The following is a 23,715-nucleotide window of genomic DNA, read 5'->3' on the forward strand; positions in this document are numbered from 1 at the left end:
AGTTGGGGTTATTCAAAGACAAAGTTTAACGAGAAGACGGCAAAAGTTTTAGACTCTTGACTCCAGGTGTTCTTTGTCATTCTCAGGTGCTTTCTTCACCTCGGTGAGCCTGGAAAGCTTCACTTCCCTTCAGATGTCAAAGAAGGGCTTTGCCTGGTCTGTCATCTCACAAGTCATCTATTATCTACTGGTCTGTTACTATGCCTTCATACAGGTGAGTCAATAATGTTAGATGTCAGCCTGGGCAACATGGCAAAACCTCATCTTTACCAGACTTCAAAAATTACCCAGGTGCGGTGGCATGCACCTGTGGTCCCAGCTGCTCGGGAGGCTGAGATGGGAGAATTGCTTGAGCCTGGGAGGCAGACGTTGCAGTGAGCTAAGATCACGCCACTGTGCTTCAGCCTGGGTGACAGAGCAAGACCCTGTCTCAAAAATAATGATGATGATGATGGTATTAGATGTGATAAATAAAGGTTGCCACATTTTATTTGGGAAGCTCTACAATGATGTGTCACTAGAATTATGGCTATGATTTTGGTCCTTTTCAGAAACCTGAATTCAGTTAAAGGTTGACTAGTTTCCCACCAAATAGAGTGGCTCTTTCAATTTTCAGGAGCTAAAGAATTAAGTCTATAGAAATAGTACTTTTGTAGTTTTATTAGCCCTATATGAAGTAATACCAAGCAAGTATGATGAACAAAGAGCAAGCACTCAAAAATACAAATGATTGGCTCATGCCTGTAGTTCCCGCACTTTAGGAGGCCGAGGCAGGCGGATTACCTGAGGTTAGGAGTTCGAGACCAGCCTGGCCAACACGGAGAAATGCAGTCTCTACTAAAAATATAAAATTAGCTGGGTGTGGTGACGCATGCCTATAGGCCTAGCTACTCGGGAGACTCAGGGAGGAGAATCACTTGAACCCGGGAGACGGAGGTTGCAGTGAGCTGAGATTGCGCAATTATACTTCAGCCTGGGCAACAAGCAAAACTCCCTCTCAAAAAAAAAAGACGGCCGGGCGCGGTGGCTCAAGCCTGTAATCCCAGCACTTTGGGAGGCCGAGACGGGCGGATCACGAGGTCAGGAGATCGAGACCATCCTGGCTAACACGGTGAAACCCCGTCTCTACTAAAAATACAAAAAATTAGCCGGGTGAGGTGGCGGGCACCTGTAGTCCCAGCTACTCGGGAGGCTGAGGCAGGAGAATGGCATAAACCCGGGAGGCGGAGCTTGCAGTGAGCTGAGATCCGGCCACAGCACTCCAGCCTGGGCGACAGAGCGAGACTCCGTCTCAAAAAAAGAAAAAGAAAAAAAACACAGTCACAGTGGCTCACGCCTTTAATCCCAGCACTTTAGTAGGCCAAGGTAGGTGGATCACCTGACGTCAGGAGTTCAAGACCAGCCTGACCAATATGGTGAAACCTGTCTCTGCTAAAAGTACAAAAATCAGTTGGGAGTGGTGGCGGGCTCCTATAGTTGCAACTACTCGGGAGGCTGAGGCAGGAGAATTGCTTGAACCTGGGAGGCAGAGGTTGCAATGAACCAAGATGGCACCACTGCACTCCAGCCTGGGTGACAAGAGTGAAACTCTGTCTCAAAAAAAAAAAAAAAAAGAAAGAAAAATACAGATGATTACACTCAGAAGAAAATATATTTATACCTTAAGCCAAACACAGTATTTTTTTCTCATTCTCAGGCTTGATAACTAATTTAGAAACTTTTGCTGGGCATGGTGGCTCACGCCTGTAATCTTAGCACTTTGGGAGGCCGAGGTGGGCAGATCACTTGAAGCCAGGAGTTCAAGACTAGCCTGGGCAAAATGTCAAAACTCTGTCGCTACAAAAAAAAAAAAAAAACTTAGCTGGGCGTGGTGGCATGTGCCTGTGGTCCCTGCTACTTGGGAGGCTGAGGTAGGAGGATTGCTTGAGCCTGAGCCTGGGAAGTTGAGACTGCAGTGAGCTATGATTATACAACTGCACTCCAGCCTGGGCAACAGAGCGAGACCCTGTCTCAAAGAAAGAAACTTTTGTATTTATTTTTAAGTGACAGTTTATGATCTCCAAGAAAAAGAATAAATGTATCCAGTGGAAGTTGTATTCGAAGATAACTTTTCTGTAAGCAGCATTTCTGAAGACTACAGAGCTGAACTAAGACCATAACCCATTTGTCCAAGTGAGATCTGATAAACGCCTGGCAGTGTGCTTTGCTCATAGACATCAGCTGCGTTCATCACACTTGAGCAGGGAGAGACCTAGTTAATCTCTCAGACAAGCAACAGTGACTGTGCTGTCTATGTTTAGGGTTGTCGGCTGAAATGGCAGAAGTGGAGGTTCTTCACTGGGAGAAGAAACATTCTGGACACAAGTATAATCCTCATTAGCTTCATCATCCTGGGGCTTGACATGAAGAGTATTTCTCTACTTAGGAAAAACATGGCACGATACCGCGATGACCAGGACAGGTGAGAGGAAGTCTGAGGGGAACAGCATGTTCCTACCTCATGGCTGAAGTTTCCCGGTTATACACAAGTATTCTTTCAGACTCCCCTTCCTTCACTGCCCTACCAGATCTGTATTTGCATAATATTAGAGTTAAAATAGAACATGGACTCATGACCACAGCAGAGATAACAGTGAACTAGAAGCCATTTAACTGCTGGTCACATTGAAGAGCTCTTCTGTCTTCATTAGTGCTTAGGTATGTGCTTAAGGATAATGCATTTAAATTTCAGAAAGGCCTGGAATTGGTCATTATTTTGCCCTCTGGCGAAGGCATAAAGCCTAACGCAGGACAAATAATCCTTTTTTTTTTTTTTTTGAGACGGAGTCTGGCTCTGTCGCCCAGGCTGGAGTGCGGTGGCCGGATCTCAGCTCACTGCAAGCTCCGCCTCCCAGGTTTACGCCATTCTCCTGCCTCCACCTCCCAAGTAGCTGGGACTACAGGCGCCCGCCTCGTCGCCCGGCTAGTTTTTTGTATTCTTTAGTAGAGACGGGGTTTCACCGTATTAGCCAGGGTGGTCTCGATCTCCTGACCTTGTGATCCGCCCGTCTCGGCCTCCCAAAGTGCTGGGATTACAGGCTTGAGCCACCGCGCCCGGCCAAATAATCCTTTAAATAAAACCACAACACATAGTCCATCCTTTAAATGCAAAGGGAGCTGCTTTCTGGGTAGGGATGTTCATCCATACACTCATCCATACTAAGAGATGTTTGCTGCCCCTTTGGGCACCTTCTCTGGTTTTTCCCATGAAGAGGAACATCTATGTTTCCCATGCCAAGTGTTGTCAAGTGGTGCTTTGCTAACCTTTTCATCAGTGGCCAACAACCTGGGCAGTGATCTGTGTAACTGTTCCTGAGGCATTGTTTCAAGTAGGCCTTATGGAGAGCAGTTTTATGCAGGCACAGCGGATCTGTGCAGGGCACCAGTTGCTAGTGTCTGTGGGGCTCCTTCCGAGTAACCTGGTTGCTGCAACCTAAAATTATGAATGTATCTCTCACAAAACAAAATCTAATTGCTGAGCAACACCCCTCACCTCTAGTCTACCTTCCATCATTTTGTTCTAAGCTTTATTGCACCTATTACATCAATCCTGTACTGCAGAGAACACAGGATTAGTGTGCCACAGAAGACAGACCAGCAGCATGGCTCCTCTCTCTGGGCTGAGTTAATCTCCTTTTGAGAGGAGAGATTTGGCTCAGAGCAGTGCAGGAGGCTAGTTTTGCTTCCCAGGATGAATTTGGAATAAAGAAATCAGCTAGAGGTTACATTTTAAGGTCGCATTTCTTCGGCACAGCTCCCAGCGCAATCTGCAATGGGTAGACCGCTTGAATAATCCGTGGCCTTCTGTTATTCCCATATCCACAACTCACAGGAGACCACACTAGAAAGCAGTTCTCACATCAACAAGCATTTGACCTCACAGGACTCAGGGCTGCCGCGCTCAGCAGCAGGGGTGCTGGGGAAACCGTGGCATAGGCGCATGCTTCCTGCTCAGTAACTGTCAGCTTTCCTTGGTGCAGGTTTATCAGCTTCCACGAGGCAGTAAAAGTGAACTCTGCTGCGACTCACCTTGTGGGCTTCCTGGTTCTGCTGGCAACCGTTCAGTTATGGAACCTGCTGCGTCATAGCCCCATGTTGCGGGTCATCAGCAGGACACTGAGCCGAGCCTGGGACGAGGTGGTGGGCTTTCTGCTGATCATCCTAATCCTGCTGACAGGCTATGCCGTTGCCGTAAGCCCCCCACATTGCTGTCTCTTATTCTTTGTGTGCTGTGGTCTTAGAACCGCATCGCTTCCCATAGAAACAGTCGCAACACAGAAACCCGAGGTGGTAGAGTAGGAAAGCTGGGTTTAGTTCTAGTTCCACACTTAACTGGTATGATTTAAACCCACACGTTTGTCTCTAAAATGGGGATAAAACTTAGCTCACATGGTAATATAAAGGTCAAATAAATTTCTATGAAAACACCAGGTTATTACAAAGGAAGTTTATTCTTTTGGCATAATTTGGCCACAAGGAATTTCTTTCCGTTCCATTGGTTCTGTTGGCCACATCGCCAGGCACCTCAGGTCAGAAAGATGTGCGCTTGGCTTGCACTAACTGGCCTTTCTCCTTCTGTTCAGTTTAACCTGCTGTTTGGATGCAGCATCTCTGACTACCGGACATTTTTCAGCTCAGCAGTGACTGTTGTTGGTCTCCTGATGGGAATTTCTCACCAAGAGGAGGTAAAAATAATAATTTGTTTCCTCACAGAATTCTATTTAATATACTGAACAAGGAAAATTGGGGGGTCCTTAGGAAAACAGCCCCCTACTGTAGACTGCACACTGGAAAGGGGGAAAATTTCAGTCCTTTGCTCTTCTGCTTTAAGGTACTGCCTATGCACACAGCATTACATGGCTGTTGCTTTCAGAAATCTGCCCTTTCCTAAGCACTCAGTCCCTCCTTCCTCACTTCTTGTGTCCTTAATCTTACTGGCAAAGGACACTGGGACGAAGCTTGTGCTCTTGTGCTTGGCCAGATTAACATGATTCTCTGCTTCTCAATGGCCCTTCGAAAGTGCATTAACAGTGTAAGGTAAGTTGGTTCAAGCCATGAGAGGCCAAGAAGGGGAGGACTGCTTGAGGCCAAGAATTTGAGACCAGCCTGGGCAACACAGTAAGACTCTGTCTCTACTAAAAATAAAAAATAAAAATTAGCCAGGTGTGGTGGCATGCACCTGTAGTCCTAGCCACTCAAGAGGCTGAGGAGAGAATTCTGTGAGCCCAGGAGTTGGAGGCTACAGTGAGCCATGATCATGCCACTGTACTCCAGACCCTATGTCTATTTAAAAAAATTTTAAAAAGCCAGGTCTGGTGGTTCACACCTGTAATCCCAATACTTTGGGAGGCTGAGGCCAGCGGATCACTTCTGAGGTCAGGAGTTCAAGACCAGTCTGGCCAAATTGGTGAAACCCCATCTCTACTAAAAACACAAAAATGAGCCAGGTGTGGTGGTGCACACCTGTAATCCCAGCTGCTCAGGAGGCTGATGCAGGAGAATCACCCTAACCTGGGAGGCAGAGGTTGCAGTGAGCTGAGATTGTGCCACTGCACTCCAGCCTGGGCAAGAGAGTGAGACTCTGTCTCAAAAACCAAAAAAAAAAAAAGACACAATGGAAGTGACAAAGAATTAGGAAAAACCTGCCATTTAAGCAGTGAAAGTGGCAAGATTTTGATCATGGTTGATCATTCTGATGATCTAGAATTCCAAAATTAGTAATTAAAATAGGTAGGTTCAGTTTATAAATGTTGCATCCGCAGGTTCCGCATCCACAGATTCAACCAACCCCAGAATGAAAATACTGGAAAGGTAACAATAAAAAATAACACACATCTTAAAATACAGGAGGAGTCAGGCGTGGTAGCATGTACCTGTAGTTCCAGTTACTTAGGAGGCCAAAGTGAAAAGATTGCTTGAGCTCAGGAGTGAGGCTGCAATGAGCCATGATTGTGCCACCACCCTCTGAGCGAGACTGTCTCCCACAGAAAGCCACAAACTATTAATAACAACTATTTTACGTACCATTTACACTATATTAGGTACTAGAAGTAATCTAAAGATTATTTCAAGTATAGGAGAGATGTATATAGGGTTTATGCAACTACTATGCCATTTTTAAAATGGAACTTTCTAGGCTGGGCACAGTGACTCATGCCTATAATCCCAGCACTCTGGAAGGCCAAAGGTGTGGCTGATCACTTGAGGTCAGGAGTTCAAGACCAACCTGGCCTACATGGTGAAACCTCGTCTCTATTAGAATACAAAAATTAGCCAGGCATGGTGGCAGGCACCTGTAATCCCAGCCACTCGGGAGGCTGAGTCAGGAGAATCGCTTGAACCTGGGAGGTGGAGGTTGCAGCGAGCCAAGATCACACCATGCACTCCAGCCTAGGTGACAGAGCTAGACCCTGTCTCAAAAAACAAACAAACAAGGTGAGTGGGGAAGACACTTTCTTAACCTGTAGGGAAGCTTGCAATAAACAAAAAATAATAATAGGCCGGGCGTGGTGGCTCACGCCTGTAATCGCAGCACTTTGGGAGGCCGAGGCGGGTGGATTACGAAGTCAGGAGATCAAGACCATCCTGGCTAACACGGTGAAACCGCGTCTCTACTAAATATACAGAAAATTAACTGGGCTTGGTGGCAGGTGCCTGTAATCCCAGCTACTCGGGAGGCTGGGAGCTTGCAGTGAGCCGACATCATGCCACTGCACTCCAGCCTGGGAGACAGAGCGAGATTCCGTCTCAAAAATAGTAATAATATAATAATAATAATAAAAACAAGGGACTTAAGCATCCTCAGATTTTGGTACCTGTGGGGGCCCTGGAGCCAATCTCTCTCAGATACTGAGGGACAATTGTAACTGCTATTTTGGCGAACTAGACTGTTCTGTTGTGGTCCTAGCTCCAATAACTAGGGGATGAGCCTTCACCACTGGAGCACTTCATATCCTAAAGCTGTGAAGGAAGTAATGAGAATAACAAACTTGTGCTAACACCTGCTTTTTGGGGAAAAAAGCGAACTTTTCTGCTTTGGATGTAATTGTACATAAAAATAGAGTAAAAATTAGAGTAAACATAAAGAGTAAAAAACAGAGTAAAAAACATAAAAAATAAAAAGTAAAAAACATAGAAAATTTAAGAGTAAACAGAGTAAAATTGTACATAAAAATAAACTGATTGGAAAAAAAAAGTCTTGCAGCACAAACTGAGATTGCCCACATTATCTGGTTGACCTGAAATTGTTTTAAGTATTTTTAAGTAGGTAACAGTTTGGTGCTTAAAAATATTTTGTCATATAGGAGATTGCCATCAGGGTGTTGTTTATTATAATCATCCCCTCTGTTGGGATATTTTTAAACAGTGCCTGGTGGCAACTATGAATAGGCCAATACCAAGGGAAAATAAATACCATTTGTTGAGAACATCTAAATTTTTAAAAATTGTGTTATGGGAACCATTTTAGGAAGCCCAGAACTTGATATTTACTTATGCAGAAAAGTAAAGAAAGGCAGAACTCAATGCTTATGCCTTTAAAAATGACAATGGAAAAAAAGTAGTACTATAAAGCCAGTTTTCTGTGGCCAACCTGTTAACTTTTATTGGAATGCTCCTGTGTTTAGGGTTGTAGTTTCTTGATATGGCAGAGACAGTTTGCATTTTCACTTCCGGTATGCATTTATCCTTTCAATGTTTGTGACCCCCCTTTTAGCTTCCATGAGTAGATGTATTTTCTGGAATTGCTAGAATTCATGTGACATTTGAATCATTTCCAATTCCACTGCAACTCACCTGTTTTCTTGTGAAAGCCCTGTAGTCAAAATTATCTTAACCTCCTTAAAATCAGTCATTGCTGCTCTTCTGTCCATTTAAAAGTATTTTCCTTCTTAGTATCTTTGTGCCTCTCTCCCTAAGTTTCCATTGGATAAGCTTTTCTTCTGGAAAGATCCCAAACGTTAGCATGTAGCTTATGTTTGTAAGGTAGAAACTAAATTGTCAGTCACTGAAAGTGTTCTTATTGTTTTCCCAGGTTATCGATTTAGACCCAGTCCTGGGCACCTTTCTGATCCTCACCAGTGTCATCTTGATGGTACTTGTGGTAATTAATCTTTTTGTTTCTGCCATTCTCATGGCCTTTGGAAAAGAAAGAAAGTCGCTTAAGGTAGGTAACTAAAAGATAAACTAGCATGCTGTTATATCACTGGGAAAGCTCCACCGTAACTACCCCTAAGATTACAGGCTGACATAACTTAAAATGCACAGTATCATATTCCCTTTATTAGTTTCAAAAGCTCCGCCAGCTATCTTCCTAGGAATCCCAATTTATAAGACTACATAATATTCTATAGCCACTGTCCTATAAATAGCTGGCTCTCAACCATTGATTAGTGGAAACACTCCAATGCCTGACTGTAAATTATCAAAGAAATATATCTTTACATTTACTAATTTTTAAAAAAATCTTTGGTACTTTTTTCACTCCAGTATTAGCAGTAATTTCAATTTTCTCACTTTTCTCTTTTCGTCTTCAATACTCAGAAAGAAGTTGCACTAATAGATATGCTGCTACAGAAGCTCTCAAATTTGTTAGGAATCAGTCGGCCCCAAAAAACCTCATCTGAGCAAGCAGCCACGACAGCAATGGGCACTGACACTGAAGTTTTAGATGAACTACCTTAATCCTGTTATCTCCTATTTGGCTATTTCCTAGCATATTACTACTTATCTTTGCATGGCATAGCTTTAAAATTATAATTACTTTGTTTTTAATTCTGTAAGTTAGGAATCAAAATCCCCTTGGTCCCAAGTCCTTACTTAGGGATCTTGGCACTGTCAAGATAGGATTAACAATGCAAGAATACTACGAGACAAACTAGCTCTGCTGCCAAGCAGCAAGTAACAGAACACTCATCACCCATGGCCCAGGATGGCTGTGGGAAATGAAGGAGTCAGAATTGAGCTCACTGCAACTTAGTAAAAATAAACATCCAAGGATGAGGCATGGCAGATGCGGAGCCCTGCCACGGAGGAGGACAAAGCAAATTCAGATGCTATCTGGGCTATCTAAACACAGATCAAAATGAGCCTTGCGCTGCTCCAGGAATCCTGACGGTAAGGGCTGGTTTACATGCATCACTTGGTTAAAATATTCTCCACTAAAATCCAGATTTATACTTCATCATCTGACCAAACAGTGAAGAAAGCAGGACACAGGATCTTTAACTTTATTAGCAGCTACTGAGCTACAGAATACAAACCAGTGAAAACATTAATGGCTGCCTGAAGCAGGTATGTACAGGTATACTACACAGAAGCAAAAGCTGTATCATCCAATCCCAAAGCCACCCCTGTGGGGGAGGATGACCTTAGCTATGGGCCAAAGGAGTACAGAAGTTACAACATTGAGAGTCCCATCCATCCAGGAAAGCAGTGAACAACTACAGCCACATGGGCACCAAAAATTTATCTGAGATTAGTTTTAAAGGTTCCATGAACCAAAGTTTTCAAATGAAAACAGGTACCCCTCTTTTCCTGTAGACTTTCCAGCTCACTACCCAAAAGACTTGAGTACTTCTATTAAGGCAGCTGGAAGCCCACCCTAGACTTGAATGGCAACTTGTCCTTTCTCTGCCAGTAATGCAATCCAACAGAATATTCTACGGGGAAAACAATTTTCCACAGTGCCGCCCTCTGGTACAAGGGAAACACAGCACTCAAAGCAAAAAGGCCACAGAGGGCTCCCTGAGAATCCAGTACAACTAAGCGAGGCCTTCAACTGTGGAGACAAACTTTGCAACTGGATCCCGGTGGGACAGTGTCCTGCGGCAAGGAGTAGTGTATATGCCAATGAGAGGGCCCAGCTTCCAGGAACAGTTACAATGGTGTCCTGAGTCACTTTCTCTCTGCCACTTGCATTCGAGAGTGAGAAAATACACACTGTGGCCTTGATTCTCACTCACAATCTCCCTGTACAGAGAGGTTTGTTTCTAAGTCTGGAACCTCAACACGAGGCTGGGATGCTTCATGACGTGCTCTCCCACTGTCCAGCCATCTTTGGTGGTCTCCCCACAGTACTTCCTCATCCTCTCACGCTCCTGTGGAGGGACCATGGGACGGGCCAGGAGGAAACCTGGGAAGGAAACCTGGGATCACTCTGACAGGAAATGGACAAGCACAGCTGCCAGGAGTCAGATGCTCCGGCCTCAGTCTCCAGTTGTTAGTCTCAGGATCAACAGAGAACTGGAAAGCAGCAGAATCTGGAGGAGCAGGAAGAGAGCCCAGAGGAGGAGTGTTGTGCTCAGTGACAGTTAACAGATGAAACGGAATTTCATGGAGATTCTTTGTTACAAGGAGAAATTGCTCAGTCCCAACTCCCAGAATGTGAAAGTTGCCTGGTTTAAGAGACCTATGTTTTCTTTTTCAGCTCTTCAAACCTTCGGGAAAGATCATCAAAGTCAATGTCTTCAGATGCTGAGGTGCTGGCACCAGCAGATGCAGTTGGTAGTGTGTCTGGCACAGATGGCAACTCTGGTAGGACAAAGTTGTCATAGTTATCCGCAGGTCTGGAAGGAAGCTTTGCAGAGGCTTCTGGCTTGGGTCCAGGACCTAATTAGGGCAAGGAGCACAATGTTACAAACACCAGAGAAATGACTCAGGTCCCCTTTGGCAGTAAAAATAAAATGATCAAAATACAGAAGAAAACCTTAGTTCAAGAACTTTGAGTCTCGCTCCTGTCACCCAGGCTGGAGCGCAGTGGTGTGATCTCAGCTCACTGCAACCTCTGCCTCCTGGGTTCAAGCGATTCTCCTGCCTCAGCCTCCTGAGTAGCTGGGATTAAGGCGCACACCACCACACCCAGCTAATTTTTGTATTTTTAGTAGAGATGGGGCTTCACCATGTTGGCCAGGCTGGTCTTGAACTCCTGATCTCAAGTGATCCACACACCTCAGTCTCCCAAAGTGCTGGGATTACAGGTGTGAGCCACCACACCTGGCTAAAGAAATTTTATTTCTGAAGGCTAATAAACACTTGAATGACAGTTAACATCTACAGTTTCTTTTTTTTTTTTTTTTGAGACGGAGTCTCGCTGTGTCGCCCAGGCTGGAGTGCAGTGGCGTGATCTCGGCTCACTGCAAGCTCCGCCTCCCGGATTCACGCCATTCTCCCGCCTCAGCCTCCAGAATAGCTGGGACTACAGGCGCCCGCCACCTCGCCTGGCTAGTTTTTTATATTTTTAGTAGAGACGGGGTTTCACCGTGTTAGCCAGGATGGTCTCGATCTCCTGACCTCGTGATCCACCCGCCTCAGCCTCTCAAAGTGCTGGGATTACAGGCTTGAGCCACCGTGCCCGGCCACATCTACAGTTTCTAATTAGAGTTGAATGCTATCTGTTTTACTTTCCTGTGGTAAGAAAAAAGTTTAAGGGAAATCAAAGTGGGATACATGTGGCCACATACACAGAGCAATCAACTGTTCCCTTTCATAAGGTCTGCTCCTTTACCAACCAAGTCCAAGGAGTGATAATAGGATTCTGCTAGAACAAACATTGCTTCCTTAAGAACCAACATTCTTTAGGGATTGAGGGGCAAAGTTTTTTTAAAGGAATATAAAGTCCAAGTTATCTGATATAATAGTCTGGTTTCTGTAAGTTCTAGAATCAGGAAAACTAAATTACAAAAAATCAAAATAGTACTCTGACTCAAAAAAGGGAACTTTGAGGTAAGAGTAACATTGCATACCTTGATCAGAGTGGAATTTGTGTGTGTGTATACACTTAAAATCTATGGGTTTTTTTTTTTTAAATGTAAATTATATCTCCATAAGACAACTGTCTAATTTTATTTATTTTTTGAGATGGAGTCTCACTCTTGCCCAGGCTGGAGTACAGTGGCACAATCTCAGCTCACTGCAACCTCCGCCTCCCGGGTTCAAGCGATTCTTCTGCCTCAGCTTCCTGAGTAGCTGGGATTACAGGCACCCACCACCACCATGCCCAGCTAATTTGTGTATTTTTAGTAGAGACAGGGTTTCACCATGTTGACCAGGCTGGTTTTGAACACCTGACCTCAGATGATCCGCCCATCTTGGCCTCCCAAAGTGCTGGGATTACAGGTGTGAGCCACCGCGCCCGGCCTCTAATTTTAAAAGTAAAGTATTCTTCCATCTGGTTTTTGCTGGTAGGTAGTATCTTAATTTTTGTTTTTTAAGACAGGGCCTCACTTTGTCACCCGGGCACCCAGGCTGGAGTACAATGATAGCTTACTGTAACCTTGAACTCCTAGGATTAAGAATGCCTCTTGAGTAGCTGTGACCACAGGTCCACAACCACCAAGCTGGGTTTTTAAAAATTTTTTGTTGAAACAAGGATCTTGCCCAGGCAGGTCTCAAACTCCTGGCCTTAAGTGATCCTCCTGCCTCAGCTTCCCAAAGTGCTTGGATTACAAATGTGAATCACCATACCTGGCCAGTACTTTTTTTAATTGAGTAGATAGCTACATGAACATGTTTGCCTTGTAAAGTTCACTGAGTTGGCCAGGCATGGTGGCTCATGCCTGTAATCTCGGCACTTTGGAAGGCTGAGGCGGGCAGATCACGAGGTCAGGAGTTCAAGACCAGCCTGACCAACATGGTTAAACCCCGTAAACTAAAAATACAAAAATTAGCTGGGTGTGGTGGTGTGCACCTATAATCCCAGCTGATACTCAGGAGGCTGAGGCAGAATAGCTTGAACCCGGGAGGTGGAGGTTGCAGAGTCAAGGCTGCACCACTACACTCCAGCCTGGGCAACAGAGCCAGATTCCATCGCAAAAAAAAAAAAAAGAAAAACTGAGCTATACACTTAGCATTTGTACTTATTTTCTCCTCAACATCTCTTTAATGCCCCAACTTAAAATTTGGTATTTTGAGGCACAATGGAAGGTGAAGCAGCAATAACATAAAGAAGTCAAGCATGACTGAAAAAAACCAGAAGGATGAAAAAGAATAGTGATACCACTGACAAAAGAGGGAACATGGGAACTTCTTTTGGGCTAGGGACAGTCTTTTATCTTTGGAAGCAGGATATCCTGAGTTCTATTTTCGCATTTGGGAAGAGAACAGGGCATGTAAATAGAATTCCATGGACTTGGAAACAGTCTCTAAGGGATGAACAATGAGAAAATAGCAGAGGGTTCAGCACTGAGCCCTGAAGGTTTCTGATTGACACTACTCACCAACAATCTGTGCAGAAGAGATATTCTTATCAGCATTAACGTCATCTACCTGAAACACACAGATTGTTACCAGAGGAAACAGCAATGGCATCACTGGAGAAAGTACTGGTATAAGCCCCTGTGTTTCCAAAAGCTAAGGTGCTCACCAAATACAACAGAGCCTGTTCCAAAGAAACTGCCCCTGCATTTCTTCCAGTCCTTTGATTGGAAGATACCATGTTGAACTCCTTTGATTTTAATTGAGACAGGGTCTTGTTCTGTCACCCAGGCTGGAGTGCAGTGGTACAATCACGGCTCACCACAGCCTCCACTTCCTGGGCTCCAGCCATTGCCCCACCACAACCTCCCGCGTAGCTGGGACCACAGGCGTGCAGCACTATGCCTGGCCAATTTTTGTATTTTGGGTAGAGACAGGGTTTCGCCGTGTTGCCCAAGCTGGTCTCGAACGCCTGCCTAAGCCTCCCAAAGTGCTGGGATTACAGGCGCGAGCCACCACACCCAGCCCCATGGTGAACTCTTAACTGCCAAGCAGAGAAAAAGAAAATCCTTACTACACTATGACAACTTTAATGATACTTTCACCTTTGGGCAAAGGGAAAGCATTCCTGAATATATCTGTAAGAACCAAGTCCTCAAATAATGAAGATTTTCGACCTCATTCCTACAAACAGCTGTGGGTTATGCTCCGATGCATGCAAAACCAAAGCATAAGAAAAACTCAGGCCCAAGGTAGAACACATCAGCTACAGAGGGGAACCAAAGGAAAGAACAGAAAGCAAGCTCAGGAACAGGAAGATCTTCTTAGATGAGTAATTTACATAGCAAATGCCACACCAATTTGTTTCTCAGTAAAATACTAGATGGAGACAGGTCTCAAAAGGCCTACAGTAACTGAAGAAACAAGGCTGGTCAAAAACAAGTAACCTAAACCACCTACGGTTAGAGGTATTAGCTATTCATTAGCAAGTTTTAACTAGAATACTAAAATGTGAAATCAATGCTATCGGCCGACATGTAACTGGACATTTCTGATTATTCCTTTACATGTGTTGAGAACATGTAAGACTAATATTTTAATAATGATACTTTAGCATCACAACTGTATCAGCTCAATGTGAGTATCTGCCTAGTCCGTCAAAACAACTGGTTAAGTGCCCTCATAGAGCACAACTTTCTAAGAAATCTGTAGTTCCTTCCTGATTCCTGGCTTAATTGCAGACAAAGCATTGCTACCAATGATACTGCCATCACCACCATTCCCCATTTCCAGGGTAGTGTTATAAAGCAACATAAGACTCCCAAAGCAAAAACGATGACAGTACTAGGAGTTGATCAAAACTCTGCCTTCCCTGTGGTCATTATTTTGCTCCCTCTTCATGGCATTCACTCTCCTGTTGCTTATAAAACAGGCTCAGGCACTTACAGATTCGTACGATGGGGGAGTTGCTGGTATCTGAGGTGGATGAATATTGGGAAAGGCCTGAAAAGTCCCCATTGGCAATCCATTGAAATCTGACTGTAAGAAGAGAAAGGCAACATCAGAGACACTGTCTCCAGTTTGCAATCTTGAAGGTTTGAGTATTGGAAGGGAGAAATAAATACATGTATATTCCCATACTAAATATATATAAATATTCAAGATCCTTAAAAATGCCCAAAGACCACATGTGGTCAGGATTCCAGATTTATAAAGATCTATAGCCAGAGGCTATTTAATCAAGTGCTTCAGTGTTTACAAGGGAAAACTCTAATGAGACTTTACTAGCAATGACCATCTTATCTACAAAGGTTTTTCTGCCTGATAATAATTGGTGATTTATTCATTTGTGGAAAAAGCTACTAGTATGACTATAACAGATCCCAAAGATATTCAGTAAACCTATATGAAAAGTGTTTTTCTGGCACCATCTCTATAGATTTTCCTACAGCTGAACTAAAAGATCTTCTTTGAATCCAATGATTTTTTCCCCACAAGATGACTGCCAGCTAATACCAAATGTTCTTACTGCTGACTGCTCCTGACAACCTACAATTCCTGAGTGTATTCACAAAGCCAGCTTGTCATCCTCTATAACATTTTCTAAAGCTCATACCCACAGTTATGTATACTTACGGGTCCCTTTGGCAGTGGATATGAGAAAGGCGTATTTGCAGATGGCATGGGCATGGGCATTGGCATTGGCACCGTTCCATCAGGTCCACCAACTGGTGCTGTGAACCCCCCACCCCCTCCTCTTCCAGGGCCTCCTTTCTTCACATCATCTGTGAATCCAACATCAATAAGATCTGTATCTACCCCAGGAGGAGCTTCTGCCTGAGACAAAAAGAGAAACCCATGTCATTAACACATGTCCAAGACCAGGTTCCCCAGAAAGCGGACTCAGATGGAGATTAGCATGAAGCAAGTTTACTGGAGTGCTTCTGAGATCACCACGTGTGAGGGAAAAGAAGGCAGAGTTAGGTGGAAGGAGAAGTTGGGCTGCAATACAGTCACAACAAAGGCCTCAGCCAATTAATTCCCCAGTGACTTCTGCAGCTGGAATGGACCTGATGGTGTCTCCAACAGGGGGTAATAGGGATGTCTGAGCAGTACACACCAAAGCATCCACCAGACCCCACTGACCTTAACTGGTGGATGATTTTATTTTATGTATTTATTTTTTGAGATGGAGTCTCGCTGTCGCCCAGACTGGAGTGCAGTGGCGTGATTTCGGCTCACTGCGAGCTCCTCCGCCTCCTGGGTTCACACCATTCTCCTGCTTCAGCCTCCCAATTAGCTGGGACTACAGGCACCCACCACCACGCCCGGCTAATTTATTCTATTTTTAGTAGAGACAGGGGTTTCACCATGTTAGCCGGGATGGTCTCAATCTCCTGACCTCATGATCCACCCGCCTCAGCCTCCCAAAGTGCTGGGATTACAGGCGTGAGCCACTGTGCCTGGCCAACTGGTGGATGATTTTTTTATCCCTGTATCCTCAGCTTTCTGTGCACTACCTGACACATGGTGGGTACCCAGTAAACGTTTCGGGAACTGTTTGGGCCTTGGGGCATTTCTTGCTATCTACAGGAGGTTTCTCAATTCTGAAGTTCACCAAAAAGTAGCAATAATAGTGCCATTTTACATTTGTATCAAGGTTTGGACCTTCTCAGTGTTGTTATTCATCTAATTCCTTAAGTTCCCTGTGAGATATGCAGGCAGATTTATTGTCAAAAAGCTAACTGGACGAAGGCTTAAACTCACACAAATTTAAGTTAATGCAAAGAACATGGATTTTTTTTTTTTTTTCCAAAGAAGGTCATACCTACAAATTCATTTTTCTTTGTATTCTGGGATAAACTTACCATGACCACAGAGTCAGGTTCATAGGGTACATTGTAATTCTTGGCAATTTCAATCAGGTATCTCTCCACCAGGATTTTGGGTGGGGCTTCCACACTCAGCTTGTGCATTAGCTATAAGTAAAAAGTAAGATGCATCTATACCAACCAGCCTAATCCTAACCTCACTATGCAAAGTTAGCTCCTCTCATTTTACAGGTAACATTGAGGAAAAAAAGGTTCAGAGCAGTTAAATTTTTTTCAGAGTCACAAGACACATCAGAGGACCCAAGTCTCTTCACATTCTCATTACACATGACCCAGATGCTGGTAAAAGACAAGACTGCTGCCTTCCACAGTTCAATTCATCCACCACCCTCCCCACCTCACTTCCATCCTTCACAAATGACATGAGGCATACAAAGTGGGGAAGTGGAGTCAGGAATGACAGCAACCAGAGGAACTCAGCAGGTGTAAGGATTGGACCACACTGCCAGCCACACAGCTGAAATGTGAAACCCTATACTGAGCCATACAGTGGTACCCACTAGAATTGCCACAGGCAATACAATAAACTGCTCCCACATACTGCTTTCATGTTTACCAACTATGTTCATTACCCTGTCATTCACAGTTCCAATCTGGTTGGTCCTACATAGCTTGCCATATTCCTTGCTATACTTGGCACAGAGCTGATCAGCAACCTAAAAAGAAAAAGGACAGTAAATAAAAATAGAGACCACTCCAACAGACTGCTCTATGCTTCTTCCTGGCAACAGTAAACATGCGTCTATTACAAGATTTCCAAAACACTGGAATCTGCAAAACCTTAAGGGGTACGCATTAATCCACTATTTGTTCATCCATCCATCCATCCATCCATCCAATGAGCAGCACTCAAATGCCAAACACTATCATGAGTGTTATACAATATAAATAAAAGGAACAAAATACTGTTCCTACTCTTACAGTCTTACATTAATCAAATTGTACAAAGAAAAAAGTTTCCTCTTCAAAGTTTCCCTTCTTGTTAAAGAATAAATCATAAATGTTAGAAATGTTTCTTTTGAGGCCAAGTGCAGGGGCTCATGCCTGTAATTCCAGCACTTTGGGAGGCCGAGGCAGGCAGATCACAAGGTCAGGAGATTGAGACCATCCTGGCTAACATGGTGAAACCCCATCTCTACTAAAAAAAAGAAATGTTTCTTTTAAAGACTAACTTCCTTCAAGCTTCCTTGCTTTGTGCTAATAACTCTTTGTTAACCCCTATCCCATGTAACTATTAAATATAAGAAAATAAATACATTCTATGCCCTTGTACTTTAACCAAGATGCTCACAGGCATGTCTCAGCTCGCAGCCTATGCCCCTTCCTTATTTGGGAATGTTACTACTTTTCTAAGTCTTCTCATAAGCAACTTCCTCTCTTCCTTTGTTCTCCCTTGCATATACCTATTTTTAAAAGTTTTAAAACCTTTAGCCAAATGGGTGCAGCCTAGACTGTGAGGTCCAGTTCCAGCCAATGGAATCAGGACACAGCAATAGGGTCCAGATGTGTAGAATATAACTATTTTTACCCCCTTTCTTCAGTGTGCTCTCGTTATTGTTCCATCTGCGAGAAGCACCCTTTCTGCAGAAAGTAAAAACTGCCTTGCTGAAAGAATTAAATTTATATTTGACTGCTATTTCTTTGTGGCACCGTGGAACAAGCATTTCTAACAATAACACAGATAAAGGCACAACTGCAGCTACAATAAGTGATACCAAGTGAAGGCACAGCATGCTATCACCAGCTTCTAACAGCAGAATCAAATCTGATCAGAAAAGTCAGGAAAGGTTTCCTGAAGGAAGTGATGCTTTGCTGAGATTTAAAGGATGACTAAGGTCAGGCATGGTGGTTCATGCCTGTAATCCCAACACTCTGTGAAGCTGAGGTGGGCAGATCACTTGAGCTCAGGTGTTCAAGACCAGCCTGGGCAACATAGCAAAACCCTAGCCTCTATTTTTAAAAGACACAAAAATTAGCTGGGCATGGTGGCGTGCACCTGTTGTCTCAGCTACTCGGGAGGCTGAGGTGGGAGCATGATCAGTTGAGCCCAGGAAGCCGAGGCTGCAGTGAGGCAAGATCGTGCCACTGCACTCCAGCCTGGGTGACAAAGCAAGACCCTGTCTCAAATAATTAAGAATGACTAGGAGTTAACTAAATAGGGAAGGAAGAGCATTCCAGGAAAAGAAAACAGCAGTGCAAAGCCCCCTGATGGAAAAAAACAAAGTCCTCAAGCCTGCAATCAGCCAGTGAGCCTCTGGTACAGAGGCCAAGGAGTGTGGTAGGAAACGAAGAAAGGGAGATGGGAGCCAGACAACGCAGGACCATGTAGGCCGTATAAGGGAGTTTTTTTTCTATCACAAGAGCAACAGAAAGCTACTGATGGGCTTTAAAGCAAGAGGTCATGACAGGATCAGAGCTGTGTTTTGGACAAAACACTCAGGTGGTTCTGATGGAATAGCGAATAGATTTAAAAAAGCCAAAGTAGGAACACGAAGAATACTCAAGAAGCTACTCTCACTTTCCAGACAGGAAACGATAGTAGCATTGGACCAGAGTGGTCCCAACATTCCAGGAGCCCAGTAGGAGAGTTCTCACTGTTCATTATGAAGACTTTCAGTGGTACCTGGCACCTATGATTTAAATGGCATTAGTCTTTTATGGTTTTTGTTTTGGCTGGTGTATACTATACAGAGAATTTTTTTTTTTTTTTTGAGACGGAGTCTTGCTCTGTCGCCCAGGCTGGAGTGCAGTGGCGCGATCTCGGCTCACTGCAAGCTCCGCCTCCCGGGTTTACGCCATTCTCCTGCCTCAGCCTCCCGAGTAGCTGGGACTACAGGCACCCGCCACCTCGCCCGGCTAGTTTTTTGTATTTTTTTTTTAGTAGAGACGGGGTTTCACCGTGTTAGCCAGGATGGTCTCGATCTCCTGACCTCGTGATCCGCCCATCTCGGCCTCCCAAAGTGCTGGGATTACAGGCTTGAGCCACCGCGCCCGGCCCAGAGATTATTTTTTTTTTTTTTGAGACGGAGTCTCGCTCTAGCCCGGGCTGGAGTGCAGTGGCCGGATCTCAGCTCACTGCAAGCTCCGCCTCCCGGGTTTACGCCATTCTCCTGCCTCAGCCTCTGGAGTAGCTGGGACTACAGGCGCCCGCCACCTCGCCCGGCTAGTTTTTTGTATTTTTTAGTAGAGACGGGGTTTCACCGTGTTAGCCAGGATGGTCTCAATCTCCTGACCTCGTGATCCGCCCGTCTCGGCCTCCCAAAGTGCTGGGATTACAGGCTTGAGCCATCGCGCCCGGCCCCAGAGATTATTTTTATTCACATTAATGTATCACTCTGTTTATAGCTTTTGAATTTTGTAACATATTTAAGCCTTTTCCAAGATTAATTTTAAAGGAGTACAGAAGAGACCAAAAACGGCCGGGTGAGGTGGCTCATACCTGTAATCCCAACACTTTGGGAGGCTGAGGCAGGCGGATCACAAGGTCAGAAATTCAAGACCAGTCTGGTCAACATGATGAAACCCTGTCTCCACTAAAAATACAAAAAATTAGCCAGGCATGGTGGCAGGCACCTGTAATCCCAGCTACTTAGGAGGCTGAGGCAGGAGAATTGCTTGAACCCAGGAGGTAGAGGTTGCAGTGAGCCAAAATTGTACCACTGCACTCCAGCCCAGGCAACAGTGTAAGACTCCGTCTCAAAAAAAAAAAAAAAAAAAAATCTACATGATAATCAGTTGCCTCTATTGTCCCTCTTCTCTGCCCACAAAACTCAATGACTATCCCTGGCACCCTACTGGACTATCTGAGGTTTATTCTCTGGGGAGACTAAACTAAAGGAACTCGAGTCTATACACAGGAGACAATAGTGATACTTACAACAGAAGAATTAAGTGTAAGTCTTCTCTATATCAAATAGATTTTTGGCTTCCTTCTCCACTGGGCTCTCAGAAATGCTGGCAGCCAGCTTATACACTCTAGGCAGAAAATAGGAGGATTCTGGAGAAAACGACCAACCCAAGGAAAGATGACTAGTTCCTCACAGTCTGGAATTCCTCCAAATAAGAGCTTAGTCAGATCACTCAGCAGTGAAGGCATCTGGCAGTAAAAACCCACCCATGCACACAAGAAGTTCCAATCTCCTTTTTAGTGCCTCACTCTAAAATGTAAACCAACACCCAAGGACCACTAAATCTTTGGAAAAGCTTCTACTATAAAAACTAAGAAATATGAAAAATGAACTTGAGAGAAACAAACATGACAGAAGTTTAAAAATTAACTATAATTAATATCCTCAGAGACTCAGAAAACATTGTAGCCATGAAACAAACGGAGCATGAAAAATATTCAAGAGAATTTTTTAAAAACAGCTCTTGAAAAAAACCTAGAAAACAAGGAAATCTCAGTAGATGGGTTGGGAGATAAGAATGAGACAATTCCTAGGAAATAAAACAGAAAGGCAAAGATGTAGAAAATAGAAAACAACACAACTGAATTTGTATCCTAGGAGTCAGTACCATTATCCATGTTGTGATGTGCAATTTTCTGGTTAATGTCTGTCTCTTCTGCTAGACTCTAAGCTACAGGAGTATGGCTGGTGCCATATTTTGCTCACCACTATCACCCCCAGCACTCACACAGCTCATACAATTTACTTAATAAATATTTGTGGAATTAATAAATACAGCAAAAACATCTGTCACCTTAATGTTATTTTAACTTTACTCGTTTACACTTGTATAAGAACTTTTCTATTTGCATAGAGTTAAATAACACTAAGACAAAACTGGAGAACATGAAACTTTGCTCCTTAAAAAAATTACTCAAGTTTGCAAAACGCTGTTCTATTCTACTATATAAGGCTGAAAAAGAAAAACACATTTACAAAACCTATTTCAAAAGCAACATAAGAAGGGTACAAAATATCTGGTCAAATCGGCAGAAGTACCTTATATTAACCAACCTTTCTAACACTATGAAAAGCTACAGACATCACTGAAACTACTTGTACTCACTATTTTCAACTCAGCCACTTCTGACTGGAGTCGAGGAGCAGCCCAGATCAATGTAGACACAGATTCAGCCAGACCAGAATCTAGTTCCCTAATCAAGGAAAAATATTTTTTAAAACATTCTTTAAAACAAACCAACAAAATCCTAGCTTTTGTTTCATATACTTTATAGCCTCTGAAGCTATTTTGTGAATCTCACTAGATTCTCACAATAACTCTAGGCTTCTAGCCATTTTCGTGATCTTATTTTACTTTTGGAGAAACTCAAAACTATGGAACAAGCCCAAGGCCATGAAGTCGGAAAATGGTTGAGCCAAGATTCAAATCTAGGCTTCTCAGTTTCAGATTCTGTATTTTCGTTTTAACAGTTATCTATGCTGAGATCAGGCCTTTAAGCAACTGTTAGGCAGCAGATCCTTGGGCATGTGAAATAGTCCCTTAATGCAGAAAGAGACCATATTACTCCTTTCTCAAATTCCAGAAGTCATTTAGGTCTTCGAATCAAAGTATCTTACTTCATAGACTGGATAAGGCCAAACCGAGCCAGCAGCAGGTCACAGTACAGCTCCAGGATCTCCATGGCCTCCACGAGGTAGTCTTCCCGGATAATGTGCTCAACACGGATCCGAGCTCGTTCATCTTTCCCAGCAGCCAGATAGTCAGCAATCTCCTTTCTCGCTTTCTGGGCCAGTTCCGCTAAGACACAAAGCCCACTCCAATCTCACAGTAGAGCACTGGCATCTGGCCTACAGGCCAATCACCCCCCCAGCAAGAAGAACTGGGTGGTTTTTATTATATCCTAGCTCCTCTCCCTTAGCAAATCTAATCCCATCCCATCTACTGTAGAATTTGCTACTCTGTCTAGGTGAGAAAATACAGTTCATGTGGCTTGACATTTCCAACTCAGGAGTCAGGTGACCTAATTCCATAACAACAGAGTATGTCCCTTTCTCTGCAAAAAAGGTACTTAGTCTATTAGTCACAAAGGGCAGAAATGCATCCAAAGCTTAAAAGATATGATCCCAAGCCAGGCATGGTAGCTCATGCCTGTAATCCCAGCACTTTGGGAGGCCGAGTCAGACGGATGGCTTTGAGGTCATGAGTTCAAGACCAGCCTGGCCAACATGGTGAAATCCCGTCTCTACTAAAAACATGAAAATTAGCCAGGTGTGGTGGCACATGCCTGTAATCCCAGCTACTTGGGAGGCTGGGGCACAAGAATCACTTGAACCCTGGAGGTGGAGGTTGCAGTGAGCCGAGATCACACCACTGCACTCTATCCTGGGCAACAAAGTAAGACTGTGTCTCAACAAAAACAACAACAAAAAAAGATACGATCCCTAAGACTTCATAGTACTGGCCTCAAAGATCCACTATTGGGGTGCTAGTATCCAGTGATGTATTTTGGAGAAAAAAAGTACACTACTCACTTTTTTTTTTCTCCAATAGTTTAAGGCGATTTATGACTAATCTCAAATTCACTCTTAAGCGCTCAGCTTTAAATCCAGAGCCCAGCATGCTGTGCTGTTCCTCCTAGAAACAGAAGAAGCACAATGACTATTTTCAAGTCAAAATTAGTTCAGGAACTAAAGCCTCTTAGGGGTGAATTATGTGAAACAATAAACCAGAGTGTTTTTCTAATACAGGAAAATGACATGCTCTAATTCACATTTTTTACAGATTGTTTTGGCTGTTGTAAAGAAAACTGATTGGGGAAGGATAATACTGGAAGCAGGAAGACCAATGGGAAGGATATTATTATCATCCAGATAAGAGATGGTAATGGCTCAGACTAGGGTGGTTAGCAGTGTCAGCAACTGGATTTGAAATCAACTTTGAGGCCGGGAGCGGTGGCTCAAGCCTGTAATCCCAGCACTTTGGGAGGCCGAGATGGGCGGATCACGAGGTCAGGAGATCGAGACCATCCTGGCTAACACGGTGAAACCCCGTCTCTACTAAAAAATACAAAAAACTAGCCGGCGAGGTGGCGGGCGCCTGTAGTCCCAGCTACTCGGGAGGCTGAGGCAGGAGAATGGCGTAAACCCGGAGGCGGAGCTTGCAGTGAGCTGAGATCTGGCCACTG

The 23,715-nt window shown here is 44.0% G+C and overlaps 2 protein-coding genes across 7 annotated transcripts in view; one reads left to right on the plus strand and one right to left on the minus strand.

Moving 5' to 3' along the window:
* The window catches only part of PKD1L3 (polycystin 1 like 3, transient receptor potential channel interacting), an 88,120-nt gene extending 78,208 nt beyond the window's left edge, over positions 1-9,912 (plus strand). Inside the window, 6 exon segments of the mRNA XM_033218866.1 lie at positions 87-214; positions 2,301-2,461; positions 4,020-4,230; positions 4,623-4,724; positions 8,072-8,203; positions 8,581-9,912. Coding sequence (XP_033074757.1) covers positions 87-214; positions 2,301-2,461; positions 4,020-4,230; positions 4,623-4,724; positions 8,072-8,203; positions 8,581-8,721 — 875 coding nt within the window. The 3' untranslated portion in view covers positions 8,722-9,912.
* Positions 9,251-23,715, minus strand: part of IST1 (IST1 factor associated with ESCRT-III) — a 37,133-nt gene continuing 22,668 nt past the window's right edge. For 2 of the 6 annotated variants that reach the window (XM_033218884.1, XM_033218885.1), the window contains 9 exons: positions 23,063-23,165; positions 22,148-22,328; positions 21,636-21,723; positions 17,195-17,278; positions 16,599-16,709; positions 15,367-15,567; positions 14,677-14,769; positions 13,254-13,302; positions 9,251-10,647 (listed from right to left, as the gene is read on the minus strand). In XM_033218884.1, the coding sequence (XP_033074775.1) occupies positions 10,448-10,647; positions 13,254-13,302; positions 14,677-14,769; positions 15,367-15,567; positions 16,599-16,709; positions 17,195-17,278; positions 21,636-21,723; positions 22,148-22,328; positions 23,063-23,150 (1,095 nt within the window). In that variant the 5' untranslated portion in view covers positions 23,151-23,165 and the 3' untranslated portion in view covers positions 9,251-10,447. Of the gene's footprint in view, positions 10,648-13,253; positions 13,303-14,676; positions 14,770-15,366; positions 15,568-16,598; positions 16,710-17,194; positions 17,279-20,499; positions 20,598-21,635; positions 21,724-22,147; positions 22,329-23,058; positions 23,166-23,715 lie in introns of those variants that run through there. The other 4 variants (XM_033218886.1, XM_033218883.1, XM_033218888.1 and 1 more) reach the window with 4 other exon arrangements.

Source organism: Trachypithecus francoisi, unplaced genomic scaffold, assembly GCF_009764315.1.
Source record: "Trachypithecus francoisi isolate TF-2019V2 unplaced genomic scaffold, Tfra_2.0 Lachesis_group10, whole genome shotgun sequence".
Lineage (NCBI taxonomy): Eukaryota > Metazoa > Chordata > Mammalia > Primates > Cercopithecidae > Trachypithecus > Trachypithecus francoisi.